Source organism: Heptranchias perlo, chromosome 32 (assembly GCF_035084215.1).
Source record: "Heptranchias perlo isolate sHepPer1 chromosome 32, sHepPer1.hap1, whole genome shotgun sequence".
Taxonomy (NCBI): Eukaryota; Metazoa; Chordata; class Chondrichthyes; order Hexanchiformes; family Hexanchidae; genus Heptranchias; species Heptranchias perlo.
In genome coordinates this window covers 24459479-24480614 of record NC_090356.1, presented here as the reverse complement: position 1 = coordinate 24480614, position 21136 = coordinate 24459479, and the positions used below count along the sequence as shown (strand labels likewise).

General features: G+C 41.1%; 1 protein-coding gene across 4 annotated transcripts in view; it reads right to left on the bottom strand.

Moving 5' to 3' along the window:
• Positions 1-21136, bottom strand: part of mtor (mechanistic target of rapamycin kinase) — a 265629-nt gene that overhangs the window by 33604 nt on the left and 210889 nt on the right. For all 4 annotated transcript variants that reach the window (XM_067970643.1, XM_067970645.1, XM_067970644.1 and 1 more), the window contains 4 exons: positions 18733-18848; positions 4873-4990; positions 3691-3888; positions 2474-2574 (listed from right to left, as the gene is read on the bottom strand). In XM_067970643.1, the coding sequence (XP_067826744.1) occupies positions 2474-2574; positions 3691-3888; positions 4873-4990; positions 18733-18848 (533 nt within the window). The remainder of the gene's footprint in view (positions 1-2473; positions 2575-3690; positions 3889-4872; positions 4991-18732; positions 18849-21136) is intronic.

Below are 21136 nucleotides of genomic sequence, written 5' to 3'. Positions count from 1 at the left end.
ACGTTGAACAAATCAAAAAGCACAAACAGCCAGTGGCCATTCTAAACTTCATCTTGAAGCATCAAAGTCTAAGGGATCTTTCAAAAACTACGATATAAGACTCCGATATATGGACCCTCCAGCACGGGTGTCTAGCTCTCTCAGATTGCCCGCATATACTACAGGTAAAGTATCTCTATTCCTGAACCCGACCCGGCTTCAATGATTTTAGCCTGCCAGTTAGACTCCAGTATGAGCAGCCAGTCTCTTTTCTGTGACTTCCAATCAATGCTGTCTGCTGGTCTCCTGATCAGCACGTGAAAGTCAGTGACAGATGGAATCTGTAAAGTTATTGCCGCTGGGTTTGTCTGTTTGAATTTGGCAGGCACAACGGCGCAACGACAATAACAACTTGCATCTATATAATGCAGGAAATTGTCTCAGCGCTGCTCCTTCACTGGTGGATTTAGAATTGAGTTTTAGCCAGCACCTCGCCGTGGTGAGACTGGGAAGTTGAGACGAGAGGAGTTTTGTGCTTGACCATTTCTTGATCAGTGTGTTGGTCTGTCAATGCTCTGCCCCATCAGCCTTCGACACTAAGCAATAATTGGCTGCTGGTGGCTCATGTGGGAATTCACCATGTGGGTGAAGACCTGCACGAAATTTTTCAGCAGCCTGTCTGTTATGTTGCAGTGCGTCATGGAAGGAGCAAATTACATCACACTTCTGGGAATGACCGTGGACCAATGGAAAGTCCCCTAACCAGTCCAGAAAAGCGAGCTCATCCCCAACACAACGCAGAGCCAGGCATTCATTTAGAGTGGAATATAGTACCCACTAAAGTAACTAGAGAGATGACCGATCACCTGGCTAACCTCACAGCCAGTGTCTAGGGTTCATAACTTAAGAGACTAAAATTTGGGGAATTAAACAAACAAAAACAAAAGAAATTTTAAAGTGTTCAGAAACAAATTTATGATTCAATTTGTATATCACTAATAACCACCAGTTATATGCAATTGGATTCCTTCCTACAGCTTCCTTTGAAAATTGTTTCCTGAACTGATGGGTCATAGAATTATCACGTTATAGAGGGCAACTGGTCAAGGGTGAATAATGTAGGATAAAGATGCTCTGCAGCGTGGCTTGATTTACATTTAGAATTTCAATGAGGTGTTTCCAAGTTTAAAGCTTGGCTGAAGGCACATTTTATGTGGACCAGCCAATGCCTCCTTGAACTTGCGCCAAGATGCCTTGGGTGGGAAACAGGCTTTATCTTCAGCCAAGCTTGAAACTTACAAGCACCTAGCGTGAGCACGCCTTCTGCAGTTTTACAATATGATAATCAAGTTCAGATTTTCCATTTGTTTTTCTAACCTTCTTGGTGATTTTTGAAACTTCTCTTTAGTAGAAAAATGTTTAAAGAATTCTTGTAAAAGGTTCACTCAGGCTTCATGCTCTCTGCCAGATCCCTTAGTCCTTTCCAGTTAACAAGAATTTAAGAAACTGGCACCTTGGAATAGTTTCTCTACCAACGATATAGGAAACAGTTGCAAGATGTTGATAAGTCACCTGTGGGAAAGAACTGCTCTGGCTGCCATGTACAGTGATATTGTAAATGAATCATGAAGATTTCCCGTGGTCATTTATTATAGCAACATTGTAAATGTGCTCAAGAAGAAATGCATGATAGACTTGGGAGGCTGGTTTGCAACTCAAGAGTTGTTTTCTTTACATTTCAAACTGCTGTTTCGTGCATTTCAACAAATGTGAGAATTTTGAGTCTATTTGTCTGTTTTCCCCTTGGGCAGAAGCCTGCAATGTAACAGCTTTCCCCCAGTCCCAATATTCTCTCTTATCTTAAGAGGAGTGATGCTTGCTGAGTACAGTTCCATGAGCATAGCAGCCCTTTGGTACCTCACTCATGTGACCATTGCAGTGAATGGCAGGTTACTGAACCTTTGGGGAAGGGGAGCATCAGGTCACAGCCAAAAGACTAATCCTTTCCTCACCCAATGCTCACACATGCACGCTGTCCAGCAGGGTTACTGGATAGAGAACAGGAGAAACTTGCTTAATTTGTTTTTAACCTTCCTAGCCCAGAGATGCTGAGGCCACTGCAGTGTCTCCATTATCACCCAGTTTGAGATTAGCTATCTCGCACGAACCACAGATCAAACCCAGAGCCTTCTTGGTTTGGATGAGACCTTCAGGAAAACCTGATGCCTCTCTTTTCAATTAACCTGCATTTCCGACAGATTTCCCTAAACAACTTGCAACAATGCAATGAAGTGAGTAGTCAGGGCAAAAGGTTAAATAAAGAAAAAGAATGCCATAGGAACAGAAAACTTCTAATCCTGGATAAAAGTTAGGGGCTTTGCTTGAAAAGTATGCAATGAGAATGTGTGTAATTTACCACTGAAGTTCATCAATACAAATTCACGATTTTCTGTCCTCTAATCCCATTTCAACCAGGTCTTCTGCTAAATCCTACCTGAGGGTATCCTGCAGATTGTTTCCTCTTGAGAGGGCTATGGAGCGAAAGAAGCCCTGAACAGCAGGCACTGTGTACAGCAGCAATGTCTTTGATAGATCCTAAATGAATACACACAGAACATATCTATGTTAAAGGGTGTATATAATGGGTGTATATATCCCCAGGAAAGGAAAAAAGATGCTATTTGTACAGTGTTCAAACAATTTTTTAAAAATCCTATTCTTTTCAGTCCCTTTCCTTATCGCTAAAGTTCTGTTTTCAAACCTGCAGCACAGTTAACACCAAAGTAAAAATGACCAATGGAAGTGACTAACTTCACATTCTTATTTTACCACTGACTTTAGATATCCAGACAATGTGAAGAAGTGGTGGCGACATAGATGAAATGTTACTGCATTGACATCTTTGCTGTATACCTGACCGGGCTCATGCTTACTATTGCAGCTTCACTATTGGCTCATTAGGGTAGAATCTCAGACAAAGTGAAGTGGATCCACACTTACGGGACATCATTTTCGTAAATAACCAAACTAGCTGATAGGAAGCAGCCAGAAAAGGTCCAGTACCAATATACACTTAAAAGTCATGAAGGGGTTACATCCTTAACTCAAGCAGCTGAGTTGGGCTTTCTCTGGGTGGCGTCTTTCTCATTAATATGCTGGCTCAGAACTACGGAATAGTTTCACCAAGACTTCAGTTCAGAACACAAGCTGACACTCCAGTGCAGTACTTAGGCAGCGAATCATTGTCAGAGGTTCTGTCATTTGGATAACACGATAAACCAAAGTCCTGTCTGCCTGTTCAAGGTGAATGCTGAAGATCCCAGGCACTGTTTAGAAACAATCACAGAGTTCTCCCAGTGTCCTGGCCAACATTCTTCCCTCAACCAACACCACCAAAAAACAGCAACAGTTTAACCGATCATTGCTGTTTGCGGGATATTGCTGACGTAGGCAAATGCAGAAGCCATTCGACATGATAACAGGCAATGCAAGTCAAAAAGTAGCTTACTGTGAAGTGCTCTGAGATGTTTTGATGGTGTGGTAAGGCATCGAGAAAGCATACTTTTAGTTTAAAAAATTTGGTTATATCACCACCTTTTTCTACAGATCACACTGGTGATTAAGGTGGTTTAATGGCCTGCTCCACTAGAAAATGTATTTTGAAGAAGCAAAAATTGCAATTTCCTTATGATATCAAGAATTATATTTTACCTCATTAACTTTTTTCTGTATTGGTGATGGTACAGGGCTGTTTTCGTTGCTGTCGCCCTCACTCTCACTGTTACTAGCCTCGCTGTTTGCACTGGCACCGCTGGCGTGCCTCAGCTTCTTTTTGTCATCACGAGCCTGGTTCTGATGCTTGTAGTGGAGAACAGCCTCAAAATTCATCACAGCCCAGGCGTGCCATGCCTATGAAGACAACAGGAATAACCTCATGAATTCATACTGAACTAAATCAATGGCTACAGTAGAATTTTTATAACTAACGCACTTTCTGGTTTGATATACATGTAACTTAAAATATTTAGAATTTTACACAAATGAACTTTAGTAGCTGAAGAGAAAAAAAAATCAACTTTGTTTGCTTAGCAAACCACAATTTTCACCCCTCCTGTCCTGAACATGCTGACTCTTACATGGTTCCACAGATACTGGCAGCCCTCCGCAATCTCACCCAAGAGGACATTCTTCATGTTCGAGCCTAGGCAACGGGTGTCAAGGGCTTCTTGATTGTGGAAGGTGTTACTGCAGAGAACACTCCTGCCCTCGCCTGATACACATTCTAGCAGGGGTCCATTGGCAATGACTGGGAGCAGGAGGCATGGTAGTTTTTTTTTTACTAGCTCAGGGGCAATAGGGCTAATTGTAGTGCCCCTACCGCTGTTCTGGTCGAGCTAACTCAACACAAGAGCAGGAAATTGATATTATGGAATGTATATTGAATGCTACAGCAGGTGGCACCTTCACTTCCACTTAACTATTGTATGAGCATGTGTAAAGTATTTTTAGGCCGTTTGAAATTTTACCAAATATACTAATAGATTGCTGGTGGTGTTGCCCACGGTCAGTTGATGATTATTTTTAATATATTAAAAAATGGTAACAGAATTAGGAAATTCACTCCACAGAAGCAACTAGTGGCCAGAGCCTGGAATTACCATTGATATGCCAAAATTGAACAGGAAATGTTGACACAGCAATTTACATTTACAGATGTTGACACAAAAGCATGACTGAAAATTGTGACAATAGGAAGTAAGATTTGTGGACATGTAGTACACACTGTACAAAAATTTGTTTAACAATTTTATATAGAAATCAAAATAAGACCAATAAAATCAAATCAAAATAAGGCCAATAAAGCAAAATACTTTAGATTTGCTTTGAGCTCACCTTGTACCAGTTTCGGTCGTGTTCTGTTGCAGCACTGTAGTACTGAAGGACCTTGGGAATGGTGCTCTCGTTGATTCCCTGCAGATTTAACTGCCATTCACCCAGCTTCAGAAAACATCTGCAGACAAACATGGCATGTTTACTATAACCAGATGAAAGATCAACTGGAAGGACAATTTCTGTTTTTTTTTAAGGGTTAACTGCACTTTCATTTCTCTGCCTCCCTCCCTCTCTTAGGGCCCACTTCGTTGGTGGCTAAGAGGGCAATGTTTCTTTGAATTAACTTTCAGAACTGTATAGCGTTACAATTAAATTTTCGCACAATTGTGCCTCTGAGGTCAGGGAATGCTAAGCTCAAAAACATTTATTATGGTTTGTATTCAGAAGTACATGTAATGCATCAGAGGTGTGATAGACAGCAGATGCAGGCATACATGTTTGCCATTTCCACATAGCACCAATCCAATCAAAGGAAAACCAGGTATACCCATCAATTTGATTGACATGTAACTCATGAATAGACACAGGTGCTTTAATAATTATTTCCAATGGGGGAAAATATGGCCTGTGTGTGCTGTTTCTGTCTCACTTTACCTAAATCCTGCACTACGCATTCTTAGTAGGACATGCTGGTTCTGTTGACTTGGTGCGGGGTAGGATATAGCAGAGTTTTGAATGAGCTCAAGTTTATGGAGGCATGCAATATTCTAACTGTGGCCTAAAGAATATCTTGTAACCAATGTCTTGTATTTATTGACTATCCACAGTAGAAGTTGAAAACAATCTGAACAGCTTCTCTCCCTGTGGCTCAGCAGGTAAATAAAACAGAAGGTGCATCATTGAGCAATCCTGACCAGGAAGGCACCAGGTTTAATCTCAGCCAGGAAGGTAGCGGGGCGGGGGTGGGTTTCTCACAGTGGATCTCACTGTTCCCAGGAAAGTGAGGAAAGAAGCGGTGTGGGATTCTCACTAAACAAATACAGTGATGCCTAGAATGTGCATGCATGTGAAGGTTTGGTGAGGAGAGGGTCATGATTAGCTATGAACATGCCATTGACAAACACTGTCACATGGGGAAAGGCCACTTGGATGAGATGTGGAGAGCTGGCTTATTGAATTGTACCTCAACATGAGTCATTACCTTCAGATGAGATGGGGTAAGGAGAAAATAATTAAGCCAATAAATAATTTAACAAACACACTACAACAATAAAGCAACCATACCATCTTGACAGTTGTTTTGGTAGGTCTATGATGAGAGGAACAACCTAGGCTATATTTTTGAAAACTAAAAGTTGGCTTGCAAGGCAAGAAATTCAGAATGACTTCGTCTCTATCATGTCTGATTATACTGGGCCACAGAAAATTCAAAATTTGTTTTCATGCTCAAGATGATGATTCCATAAGAAATAAGACACTCATTAAATGATTGCGTGTGGACTGTTTCCCGGTACAATGACACAGGATAAACTTTCAGCTGTGTTATATGTAATTTCATATATTGGAAAATTAGTTGGAAAACCACAAGCTTAACTTGGTGACAATCAGCTTTTTCACAGTCTGTTTCCACTGGCTGAGATCCATGTTTTCATGAACTGGATCCAAAAAGGAGGTGCATTTAACAGGACCAGTCCATCCTTTTGAGCATCTATAGTGCAAGATTTAGATCAAGTGAGCTAAGAACAGCACACATAGATCCACACCTTCCACACCCTCCCTCCCAGAACCATGATAGGGTCCCTCTTGTCCTCACCTTCCACCCCACCAGCCTCCACTTTCAACGTATCATCCTCTGCCATTTCCGCCACCTCCAGCGCGATCCCATCACCAAACACATCTTCCCCTCCCCTTTAGTATTCTGAAGGGACCACTCCCTCCGCGACACCTTGGTCCACCCTTCCATCACCTGCTCTCCTCCCCACGGCACCTTCCAATATGAGCGCAGGAGCTGCACCACCTGCCCTTTCACCTCCTCCCTTCCCACCGTCCAGGGCCCCAAACACTCCTTCCAGGTGAAAAAGCGGTTTACTTGTACTTCTTTCAATTTAGTAAACTGTATTCGTTGCTCACAGTGCAGTCTCCTCTACACTGGGGAGACCAAACGCAGATTGGGTGATCGCTTTGCTGATCACCTCCGCTCAGTCCACAAGCGTGACCTTGACCTGCCGGTCGCTTGCCATTTTAATTCCCTGTCCCACTCTGACCTCGGCCTCTTACACTGTTCCAATGAAGCTCAACGGAAGCTCGAGGAACAGCACCTCATCTTATGTTTAGGCACTTTACAACCTTCCGGACTCGACATTGATTTCAATAACTTCAGACCATAACTACTGCTCCCATTTTTTTTCATTTTTAATCTTTTTTTTTTGGACTGCAGCTGCTGGTTATGGTTCTGCTGTTGCCATTTACAGCTCCTCGAGACCAATCTTTTGTTTATTAACTTGTTCCATTACCACCCTCCTTGCCTTTCACCATCATCCCTTTTGTCATTTAATCACTCTTGCCCTCTACCCTATCACAGACTTTGTTCTTTCCTCCCCTCCCCTCCTCGGCTGTGTACTTGCTTAAAAACTTTAACTCTAACATCTTCCAGTTCTGTTGAAAGGTCTTTCTTTGACCTAAAACATTAACTCTGTTTCTTTCTCCACAGATGCTGCCTCACTTGCTGAGCTTTTCCAGCATTTTCTGTTTTTATTTCAGATTTCCAGCTTTTGCTTTAGATGCATATCTTCCTCCCTTGAAAATAATTATTGAAGTTCACCCATTCTGTTTGTCGGTATCACCTGTCAATCAAATTAGTGAACACACCTGGGTCTCCTCTTTCGTGCCTCATGAATTCGATAACATGCCCAGTGGCAACTGGCCAATTAGCACATGTCTGCACTGATGCTCTTTTTCACAATTCTAAAGCCACTAACAACCTACTTATTTACCATTACTTCCAAACAGCTGTAACTACGACTTTAGAAAGCAGAATGTGCTTGCATCATTCAAAAACCCTGATCTTCTGACCGAGATCTCACTATCTTACTTAATGGTATACATGACAAACAAGATGATCTTTGCAGGACCACAGGGCCAACTCCCTTCTTGAGATCTAGGCTGCATCAGTGCTGGCTCAGAAGCCCAAGGGGCACAAACGAATGTTACAAAGTATCACCGTGACTTCAGAACAGTCACCAGGAAAACATGCGAATAGAACTGCAAATGCTGCAGCTTTTGCTATGCATCATATTCACATTATTTAGCTGTCAGCTTGGCTCAGTTGATAGTACTCTCGCCTCCATTAAAAGTTTTGGTTTCAAGCCCCACTTCAACACTTGGCCATAGTCTAGATTGATATTTCAGTGCACTAGAGGCAGTGCTGCATTGTCAGAGGTGCCGTGTTTTTGTATGAGATGTTAGCCCCATCTCCTGTAATGTTATTTTAACAACTTATTCACTGAAGTTCAGTTGCAATGATCACTTTAGTGTCAGTTCCCCATGGTTGACAACAGCTTTAGTTGTAACATTGTTAATCTGCAAAATCTAGCATATGAATGGATAACATTACTAATGGGCTGCTAACTTTCCTTAATTAGATTTAACTGGTAGACTGTAAAGGATCCGGAGGATAAATTAATAGCTTGACTCTCCAATACTTTAAACAGCTGAGCAGGGCTCTACAAAAAATGCGCGTTTGAGTCACGAGCAATAAATGGACCAAAATAAAAGCTCCAACATTCTGAACAGCACATCAGCGAGGAGGGGCCGAACAGCTAAGTAATGAGTGCTGCTCACCAGCGCTGTACACACGGGATCATGGGATCATCAGCGTACAATCCCAGATTGCTACCTTGTGTTTAAGGATTTGATAGAGTAGACACGGAGAAACTATTTCTTCTGTTGGGGAATCAAGAACAAGAGGACATGATCTTAAAATTAGGACTAGGCTGTTCAGAAGCAAAAATCAGGAAGCACTTTTACCACACAAAGGGCAGTAGAAATTTGGAACTCTCTTCTCCCCAAAAGGCTGTGGATGCTAGGACAATTGGAGCTTCCAAGACTGAGATAGATTTTTGTTAGGTAAGAGTATCAAGGGATATAGAGCTTAAATAGCAGAGAGAAGGCAAGCAGTAATTATCTAAACAGAGAGGAACAATGTACAAATTGTGAGCGTAGGCATTTTTAATTTTAATTCCATGCAGCGAAGCAAGAATTGAAAATACAGGCCAAGTATTTCAAAGTAAAATTCAGTTAAACTTCTGACAGTTTACTGACTAACATAAAAACAAAAAAAAGATAGTTAACATAATGATAAAGACAGAAGAGCTGTGAGCAAACAGTATTGGATGAGGCTGCAGCCTGAATTATGTCTGCATTATGAATGTGCTTAGGAATGCCTGGTCGATTTTGGTTAAGTGAACTTGAAATGGGACAGGTATCCTGATTTCTACGCAATAAATCTGGAAACTTATAATCCCAACCATTTCACAATGAGCTCATGCTCATCTGCTTGGGCCGTACTGGGACTTATGTATGACATAACCTAAACTTTAGTTTTGCTTTCCTCCAAATGAGAAGGCCATTGTTTGTGTACTGAACACTCTTGGAATACACATCATGATGCAAAAGGCCTACTGACCTTCATGGTAGAGCACAGGAGTACAAGATTATTCTCAGTTAAAAATAAAACACGTTTGGAGAGCCTTGATAATCTCTATAAAAACACTGCCATTAGTTTGAGGGGCTTTGCAAGCAAAAAAAACAAATTTAAATACTTTTCAGTTTTTCTTCAACTCTTCACTCCTTTCTTGAAGCCCCATGGCTTATGCTGAAATTTGGTTCCACAGAAGCTGACAGACAGCCCATGGTTTCCTGCCTAAGTGGCCTGTCAATGTTAGCAGGCTATTCGTCTGTGGAGGATGTCAGAGCTGAGCCTGATTCTACTCTCACCTGAGTTTAGTTCCTTCTGTTCACTATATTTAGTGCACTGGTTAAAATGTTTGCCCTAACTTTGTATCTACTCTATTTTAACACAGTAATGGTTTATTTTAAATAACAGAGGTAATTAAACCCATACATGCAGTTTCCAGCAGGGGTCACTGGTAGTGGATAGAAGCAGGAACCTTAGCCGATTTCTCTCCCCGAGCCTAGAAACACTGAGGCTAGTTGTCGCACTACCACCAATGCCCTGGCTGAGGTGAGCTGACTCCACACAGACGAGTGTTCAAATTTGGGACCGTTGTCATCTGTTTGTCTCAGATTCACAAAATGCAGTGATATTGTGAGCCATCAGTGAAGAAATTAATTTCTTTATTCCGCTCTGGAGGCTCCATGCTATTTTCTCAAACAACATAAAGCTGTTATCTGTAGTTAATGAAGTGGATTGCAGAAAAACAGAAAGAACTTTGCGATCAGAAATTCAAAATGTAAATATGAAGGTACAAGGTGGCATGGGATGGAGGAGGAGGAGAAGGTAATTTTTTTAAACAGTACTGCATCAATCTTATTAATAATCAGATGCGTGGTAAGCAAGATGAGAAACCTCTGCTTTTATTAAAGGTGCTGACCTTCATTTAAGTTTTTTGCAGCAGTGTACACGGTATTTTGGGACTGATATGGGGGGGAAGCAGGAAGGGGAGAGAAAAAAAACAATAGCTTACCCGAGCTGCTGGTAAGATAGGAACAGGAGTGGGCCATTTAGCCCCTTGAGCCTGTTTCGCCATTCAATGAGATCATGGCTGATCTGTGACCTAACTCCATATACCCGCCATAGCCCCATATCCCTTAATACCCTTAATTAACAAAAATCTATCAATCTCAGATTTAAAATTAACAATTGAGCTAGCATCAAATGCCGTTTAAGGAAAAGTGTTCTTAACTTCTACCAGCCTTTGCTGTGTAGAAGTGTTTCCTAATTTCACTCCTGAAAATCCTGGCCTAATTTTTAAAGCTATGTCTCCTAGTTCTAAAAGCCCAATCAGCGGAAATAATTTCTCTCTATCTACCCTATCAGTTCCGCTTAATATCTTGAAAACTTCGATCAAATTACCCCATAATCTTCTAAATTCCAGGGAATACAACCCTAGTTTGTGTAATCTCTCCTCATAATTTAACCCTTGGAGTCCAGGTATCATTCTAGTATATCTATGCTGCACTCCTTCCAAGCCCAGAACTCAACACAGTACTCCAGGTGTGGTCTAACCAGGGCTTTGTGTAGCTGTAGCACCCTCTTGTATTCTGGTCCTCTAGATATAAAGGCCAGCATTCAATTAGCCTTTATGATTATTTTCTGTACTTGTCCATGACATTTTAATGATCTATGTACATGAACCCCTAAGTCTCTTTGGACCACCACTGTTTCGAGCTTTGCACTATTTAGAAAGTACTCTAATCTATCCCTTTTAGGCCTAAAGAGGATGACATCGCACTTGCCGACACTGAAATTCATTTGCTACAATTTTGCCCATTCATTTAATCAATTAATATCTCTAATTTTGTGCTTCCATCTACACTGCTTACAATGCTACATATCTTTGTGTCATCCGCCAATTTGCATATGTGGCTCTCTATCCCGTCATCTAAGTCGTTAATAAATACAGTGAATAGTTGAGGCCCCAACACAGATCCCTGTGGGACACCACTAGTCACATCCTGCCAATTTAAGTACCTGCCCATTATCCCTACTCTCTGTCTCTTGTTGCTCAGCCAATTTCCTAACCAGATCAATAATGTGCCCTTAATCCCATGAGCTTTAATTATAGCTAACAGTTGCTTATGAGAGACTTTATCAAATGCCTTCTGGACGTTCATATAAACAACATCCATTGACATTCTCCTGCCCACTACTTTAGTCACCTCATCAAAAAATTCAATCAGGTTCGTCAGGCATGAACTACCTTTATAAATCCATGCTGGCTCTCTCCGATCAGCTGAAAAATGTCAAGGTGTTCAGTCATTCTATCCTTAATTATAGGCTCCAGTAATTTCCCGACAACAGATGTTAAGCTAACTGGTCTATAATTCCATGGTTTTCCTCTCGCACTTTTCTTAAATAGCGTAGTGACGTGCAATTTTCCAATCTAAAGGACCGGTACCTGAATCGAGAGAACTTTGGAAGATTGTAGTTAGGGCATCTGCAATGTTCTCACCTATTTCCTTTAAAACCCTGGGATGGAAACCATCTGGTCCTGGGGATTTGTCACTCTTTAGTGCCATTATTTTCTTCATTACTGTTAATTTGCTTACGCTAATTATGGTGAGTCCCCGTCCCTGATTCAAAATTGCTGCAGGAATTCCTCAGGGCAGTGTCCTAGGCACAACCATCTTCAGCTGCTTCATCAATGACCTTCCCTCCATCATAAGGTCAGAAATGGGGATGTTCGCTGATGATTGCACAGTGTTCAGTTCCATTCGCAACTCCTCAAATAATGAAGCAGTCCGAGCCCGCATGCAGCAAGACCTGGACAACATCCAGGCTTGGGCTCATAAGTGGCAAGTAACATTCGCGCCAGATAAGTGCCAGGCAATGACCATCTCCAACAAGAGAGAGTCTAACCACCTCCCCTTGACATTCAACGGCATTACCATCGCCGAATCCCCCACCATCAACATCCTGGGGGTCACCATTGACCAGAAACTTAACTGGACTAGCCATATAAATAATGTGGCTACGAGAGCAGGTCAGAGGCTGGGTATGCTGCGGCGAGTGACTCACCTCCTGACTCCCCAAAGCCTTTCCACCATCTACAAGGCACAAGTCATGAGTGTGATGGAATACTCTCCGCTTGCTTGGATGAGTGCAGCTCCAACAACACTCAAGAAGCTCGACACCATCCAAGATAAAGCAGCCCGCTTGATTGGCACCCCATCCACCACCCTAAACATTCACTCCCTTCACCACCGGTGCACAGTGGCTGCAGTGTGTACCATCCACAGGATGCACTGCAGCAACTCGCCAAGGCTTCTTCGACAGCACCTCCCAAACCCGCGACCTCTACCACCTAGAAGGACAAGAGCAGCAGGGACATGGGAACAACACCACCTGCACATTCCCCTCCAAGTCACACACCATCCTAACTTGGAAATATATCGCCGTTCCTTCATCGTCGCTGGGTCAAAATCCTGGAACTCCCTTCCTAACAGCACTGTGGGAGAACCGTCACCACAGGGACTGCAGCGGTTCAAGAAGGCGGCTCACCACCACCTTCTCAAGGGCAATTAGGGATGGGCAATAAATGCCGGCCTGGCCAGCGACGCCCACATCCCATGAACAAATAAAAAAAGTTTCCTTGGGATATCCAGCATGCTATCCTCTTCCTCTACTGACACAAAGTAATTAAATGTTCGCCATTTCCTTATTTTTATTTACAATATCACCATTATCAGTTTTAAGGGGCCCACATTGCTCTTGACCACTCTCCTCTTCCTAATATAATTGTAAAAATGTGTGTTGATTTTGATATCCCTTGCAAGTTTCTTTTCATACTCCCTTTTTGTAGCTCTTACTATCTGTTTTGTTACCCTTTGTTGTTCTTTGTATCTCTCCCAGTTGCCAGGATCTGCACTATTTTTTGCATTTTTGTATGCCTTTTCCTTTAGTTTTATGTTGTCCCTTACCTATTTTGTCATCCATGTCTTTTTTTTGTCAAGTAGAGCTCTTGCCCCTTTGGGGTATAAACTGGTTCTGCATCACATTAAATTTTTCTTTGAACGCCTCCCACTGATCTTGTGTCATTTTACTGCATCAATAATTCCAAAAGGAATTAAAATGCCAGGAGAAAGCACAAACAGATGTGCAAAAAAAAATCTCAAAATGCTTCACATACAATGAAGTACTCTGAAATACAATGATTATTAGCTAGGAAAACGCAGCACCTATTGCGTGCAGAGAGATCCCACAAACAGTGATGAGATGAACGACAACATCTTGCACTTAAATAGCTCCTTTAACATTGCAAAATATTGTAAGCCACTTGACAAAAATGGGGGAGGGGGGCGGGAAGAGAACTGACATCGAGCAGAAAGAACATGCATTTACAGCACATCTTTTATGTCATCAGGACATCCCAAAGTGCTTCACAGCCAATTAAACTAGTTTTGAAATGGATTTGCTGTTCCACCAGTCGATTTGCACACAGCAAGGCCCCACAAACAGCGATAAAATGAATGACCAGTTAATCTCTTTCAGTGGTGCTGGGAGAGGGTAAAAGGTTGGCCAGGACACCAGGAGCACTTCGCGCTCTTCTTCAAAAAAGGTGCAATGGGATCTTTTACTGAACAGATACATGGGTCCTTTGCTTAACGTCTTATCCAAAAGATAGTACCTCCAACAATGCAGCGCTCCCTCATACTGCAAGTGTCAGGGCACCAGAACAGCCTGCAAATGTCACGGTCAACTAAAAAGGATTTACATTTTTGTAGTTCCTTACATAGAGAGAGACATTTTGGAGCACATCACCGGGCAGAGATTGCTATAGACACAGTAATGAAGCTGCAATATAAACACTACTCAAAACCATTTGCTGCAGAATGTATAGCTTTTAAGATGGAACACACTGTGCTGAAGGGTATGCTTTTATAAGCACTAGTTTATATTTATTCACTTTGAATGACGACAAATATTCATAGTACTTTATAGAACCATTCTGTCCTTGCCTATCTAATATGTGTCGATTTTGCTTAATGCTGAATGTGGTCCTGCACCTGCACATAACCATGCTAAACACAGTACAACAAAAAAACACACATTAGTAGTACAAAATTCTCACTTAAGAAATGGGTTTGCTTTTCAACTGATTCATGACCATCTCTCCCAATCTTCAAAAGCCTCGCAACGCAGTGTGGAGAATGTGGAACTTGCTGCAACATGGAGTGGTTGAAGCAGATAGAATTGATGCATTTATGGGGAGGGTTGACGCATACATGAAGGAGAAGAGAATAGGAGGATACGGGGGCAGGGTGGGAAGAGGTAATTAGAGTGGGAGGAGGATCGTGTAGAGTATAAACACCGGCATAGACCAGTTGAACCGAATGGTCGGTTTCTCTGCTGTAGATTCTGTGTAATAATTCTATGTAAATCTACCTCTTTCAACTTGACTTTGTCACCTCCCCATAATCTTTCTCCACCTCCTGCTCAGTGTCTAACCCTTCCCATCTTTGTGAAGTGCCTTGGGATGCTTGCGACATTAAAAGCACCATATAAGTTGTTGACTAAATAGGGCAGTTTCTATAAAGCTGAACAAAGCAACTGGAACAAAATTGAAGCAATGCATATATTTTGCCCACATAACAATGATTGCACTTCGAAGTAATTCATTTTATGTGAAGTGCTTTGAGACGTTTAGCTGTGATAAGATATTTAAATGCAAGTCTTTCTTCCATTCTGTAGTGCAGGAGAACAGAAACCCTAATTGAATCAATTTTGTTTCCCATCAAATTCTTTAAAGGCAATTATTCTGCAAGCAACATATTGCACAACATATTCAGAAGAAAATTCATCAACACATGAAATTGACCTCCTTTGGGATAAACGTTGAAGGAAGTGAAAACTTTCTGACTCTGGATTATAATTGGACACAAATGAAAAATGTGATGGCATTTCTCAGGCTATTAGAAAAGTTCTCTTATGCATAGTCCCATTCAAAAAAGAAGTATTTATCTCTTGGCAACCTTTCAGGATATTTCAAATATTGCCTCCATCCTACACTTTACTGTTTTCTAATAAAAATGCTGATAAGATCAAAAAACTTAAAAGGAGAACATGACAGTCTGGCAATGCAGAATCTTGGATAAAAAATATAGTTATCTCCAGCTACTCCATTCTAAACCTGACAACCAAATACTGCACAGCCTGTAAATCTGAAATAAAAACAGAAAATGTTGGAAACACTCAGCAGGTCAGGGAGCATCTAAGAAAAGATCATTGACCTGAAATGTTAACTCTATGTTTCTCTTCACAGGTGCTGCTTGAATCTGTTTCCAGCATTTTCTATTTTTATTTCCATTATATTTCTGCAACATTAGGCTGCTGGCAGTAATATTCAATACAGTAACGCTGGTCACTGGTGTGAGATTCTAGCTGTGAAAGTATCTACAGTAACAAGCAAACAATTTAAAAGTGGGGGTCCAGCAGAGAACTGGAGTGTGCTCAGAAAAGTACTCTTTCCTAGAAAGGCATTGAAAAAGGCCATGGAAGTCAAAATGGCATAAAAAAGTAAATACAGAGATGGAAATGTTATTGTAAACTAAATGTTTGCACTGTTTTAGTGTCTGCATTTTTAAAATGTACTTTTCAAATTTACATTGAATTATTACACAATGGTGAAGCTGCCATGCATTTTTCTTACATAACTAGTAGACCTTCACTGATATTGCTTATGAGTGGCCTGGGGTACAGGTTGGGAAATGGAACAGACAGGGTCACACATGCATGGGAAAACATGGTGATCACACATGTGCAGACATCAGGAAAGCACATGTAATTTTAGCCAATCAGCATTCTTCAAGACTTAAGGAGACATTAGGCATTTTGCTCTATGAGCATGTAGCAGATGTGAAACTTTTAATTAGATAGGTTGATGGATGGATAGATAAATATAGCCAGCTTGATATTCTAAGAAAATGAACTTACATTTCCCCAACACCTCCCTTTCCAATTTCTGCTGACTTTAAAGTGAATGGCTCTATCCAGCAGCTTCCTGAATCAATTCAGTAACAGACTGTAGCCCAGTACTACTGTTTGGGAGAAGGGGGGAGGGGAAGTCACAGACTTAAAGAAAAGGGAAACCCTTAAAGGTAGAATTTCTACCCTCTTTCCCCCCCACCTCCAAGAATATCTAACTTGGAAGGGGGAGCAATTCATGTTGAAAGTTCCCCCAACTACAGTAATGTTCCTCTATTATCTCTTAAGCATTTCTTACAGCACTCCCAGACCTCGCTGTTTCTCCTTCATGCACATTCTCTTCGCTAATTTTTGTTCCCTACTCACAATTCCAGGATGAAAATAGAGCTGTTTGACATTTCATCAGTTAATTTTCAAGGGGTCAAATCAAAATATAGGAGTCTAGACTTACTGAGTAGATTGGTGCTAAACTGAACATAAAATTTCACAAAGTTGCTCGAATCTTCAGGTCACTGATTTATCCAACAGAACATCTGGCTGTCAAAAGAGCAAGGCTGAAAATAAGTGATCAGAGTTTCTAGAGTTGACACCTTTACAGACTACAAGTTAAACCCTGACATTTAAAACTGAATCTGTTAAAGGAGGCATGAATGAACAAAATGTCTCAGCCTCGGCAAGGCTGTCACTCTGTAAATCTTCCACTCCAGAATGATTTACATTATACTATGAAACTGCAAAGTATGAAAGCAATTTGACTTGATGGTTAATTAGAAAAACATACACATTTCAACTGCATATTTGGAATAAGTAAACAGAACATCACTATACCAAGAGCTCAATGCTCATCAGTGTTTAGCAGTCTTAAAGGAGATATCGTACATCAGTTTATAAAACATGTATGGAATTACATTTTGTATATTGTGGGTCACACATGCTAATGCTAGAAATAATTTGCAATATTACAATGCATAGCCCAACACCATTCTTCACTTCACGGTTGACATTTACTGCCTTTCTGCTGAGCTAAGTTTTTTCAACTCATTTATTTCCTATGTGCATCTTTCTTCTGACTTGTCATTCTTAACCCACATCTTCCTCTCCACTCCTGAAAGTGTTGACTATAACTGGTGTACATTTCCCTTGGTGCTGGCAGCCCTCCAGTACCATCCCATGAAGCCATTCTTCATGTGTAACCCAGATAGTGAGTATGGACAGCCTAATCAATCAATTAGGACATTACAGTCGAACCTGACCCTGTTCTTACCCAATGTCCATGCATGTTCAATTCCCAGCAAAAGTTACTGGAGAATGATCAGTACCAGGAATGCTAGCTGATTTGTCCCTTCCCTAGTTGGGGTACAAAGGCCAAATGTGTTCTCCAACTGCTGCCCTGAAAGAGATCAATTAATAAAGCACAGACTGGGAATTGAAGCTTGGATTTTCTGGTCTGTACAACTTAGTATCACATGGGGCAGGGGGGTGGGGAAAGAGAGAAGCTGTACCCACTAGGAAATTAACCTTTCCTGTATTGTCTTCCTTTTGCTGTGACCATTCCAGTTTTAATTCATGGTTTTATTTGTTGTGAACAGTATGGCTTGTAATCACAAACTGATCTCCCAGTGACATGAATCTCAGATGGACTGCAGCAGCATAGAGAAGGGTTGCCAACTCTCCAGGATTGTCCAGAAATTAAAGATTAATCTCAAGGCATTGCAGGGAGCAACCCTGGAGAAAAATCATTGGGGTATTAAAAACAAAATTGTATCTTCTTTTCATTTTCTTTGAACAGCTTTGTTTATTAGTTATAAAAATATTGGAGATAGGGGAAAAAGGCTGTTTGACTGGGCGGGGTAGTTGGAGGCGGAAGGTCAAGTGGTGAAATCTCCAAGAATACATCCAGAGTCGGCAGCCCTAGCGTAAAGCCAATCTGCCGATCATTCTACTTTCATAAAAGTCTTCTACAATGATAACAAAAAGCAACAAATAGTAAGATGGACTCCAGAGTGTGAAGTACGTAGGAAGCTGAAATATGCTTACAGTGCTTGGATGTCACTTATAAAGTGGTTTTACATTAGTGCAGTGCCATTGACTCCTGACATGAGGGTCTTGTACAGTTGATACGATCAAATATAAACTCACCAGTCTGTATTTTGTTGGCTGTAGTGGAGTCCCAGATTATTATACTCATGGAGTTTATATAATAACAAAAGAAAAATTGGAAGTGGCAATGAATTAGGGTACAATGATTTCCTGACCTTGCCATGAGTTTGTGGAGCTCCTGTTTGTGCTGCTGGTCTTCAGCAGCAATGGCGTGCTGCGCCTGCTGTTGCATGTTCTGAACAAAGTGCTGCATATGTTGGAAAGCCTCAATCTAGAATGAAGGACAATTAAAGCAGAATTAATCACCAAAAACAAATGCATTAAGCTCAAGAAAGAATATTTTCCATAGTGGCCTCACACCAACACCTATGTGACAACCTCTAGCTGGCGCTATAGCAGGTGTAAATCTGAGGGAAGATCACCATTTTTATCTATTTCCCCATAAGTATTGATATGTTCTCAAATCAGCTGCTAACAGGGTAACCCAACTGTGGTGAAAATGAACAGCAGTTTGCCCTACCCATACCAGCTCCTTCATTTTCCCCAACAGTCTCAAACCAAAGGGTGCAAAAACTCTTTCTTTACCATGCCTTTCAGATAACTGCAACTTTTGTGTGGGGACATCAGGTGGGGACAAGAGCAAGCTCAGCTGTGATGCCTCCTGCAGTCTCATAGCTTATCAACACTCATCGGCAAGATCACACATCAATAATGGCCGCTTGCGCGAGGCACCAGAGGGTGGTCGTTGCCCGTGGAAAAAAATCCCGGCAAGCGCTTCAGAGGAGGATGGGTGGGGAAAAAACTGGTGGAGAAAATTAGTGAGGAAAATGAACTGGGAGGGGACGGAGCACACACTATGAAATGGTCAATTTAAGAAACATTCTGGGCAAATGGATCCTAATGAAAAGGTTTCAGTGGGAGCCTTAAGTTACACATTCACTGCATTACATCAGAAGGTAAACATCACACTGTCATCCACAGACATTTTGATAAATAAGCTATGCTTTTATAGAACGGGAAAGACAATGTAGTATCACAAACTAAAGAGGACCTTTAGTATAGGGTCAAGTACACACCATTCCTTGTAATTAACCCTTCATTGAACTTTTCCTTTTATGTTTTAATGTTACAATGCACTCCTTGCCCTACAAAAGCAGTTCATTTGTAAAAATGCCTCCTGTGTATGGTGGGATGGTGTAACCTCTGATGCAATGCGAATGTAAGCATCTATCATTCCCTGTATTTAAACAAACTTCCCTTTTCTTGGAACTGATGCAGATATATCTGCACAATATATTTCCTGAAATTATTAATTGAAAAAAAACATTCAATTACTTGAGTAATGAATATTCTGAAAATGCCAACAAATCAGCAATTGAACCAAAGAAAATGATTGAGAGTCAAACAACCAGAGCATAACATTTCTGTTTTTCTCTCTAATTAATGGGCTAATAAACTTGCAGTAATATGCAGATTTGAAATTTTGTTTTTTTTTGCGATTTTGTTAGCGGGTTATTAATTACCCACTAATTAAGATAATAAAACAAGCATTCCCTTATTTTCTGTGATAAGAAATATCACTCCCCAAGTGACATAATCATGTTGTGCTCTTTGACTCTGGCTGTCTGGTACTGCCACTCAGGCATATATCTTAAGGAACTCTTTTTGCAGCCAGCTATGGAATAATACTGCTAGAGGCCTGAGAGGAGGTCTCAGCCAGGGAAGCTGTGTGATATGGAGACCCCCAACCCTTGCCCAAGCAATTAGATAATAAAAAAAACAAAATCCTAAATTTGCTTTGCACTCGTTCAAATCTCTGTCCTTATTCTTGTCATGTCTTACCTTAATGCTGTGTTCTAGATTTACATTTCCTATATCGTTTATTATTCTATTTTTTTATGCAGCGAGTTAAGATGATCTGGAATACACTGCCTGACAGGGTGGTGGAAGCAGATTCAATAGTAAGTTTCAAAAGGGAATTAGATAAATACTTGAAGAGGAGAAAATTGCAGGGCTATGGGAAAGAGCATTTGGACAGTTACATGGGTAAGATGGGTATAGAGGGATATGGGCCAAGTGCAGGCAATTGGGACTAGCTTAGTGGTATAAACTGGGCGACATGGACATGTTGGGCCGAAGGGCCTGTTTCCATGTTGTAACTTCTATGATTCTATGAGTGCGACTAATTGGATAGCTCTTTCAAAGAGCCAGCAAAGGCACAATGGGCTGAATGGCCTCCTTCTGTGCTGTAAGGATCTATGATATGAAGAGAACTTAAAAGTACGTTTTTTTTTAAGCTCACCCAGGAGCCCTCTTCATAGAGGCAAATTATCCAGCAACCTGTATTTCAAAACCATGTTTGACTGTTATGTTAGCAACAATCCTTCTAGCCACTTCCCTACAGTTTTTAACAATATGCACCATTTCTGTGGATAGTGTAAAGCAGCCAAATGAAGTTGGCAAAAGAAAAATGGTAATTAAAGTTAAAACTCATGATAGCTGCTCATTATCGCATCACTTCCTCCCCTCTCTCAGCTTATATAATTATTTAATAATCAT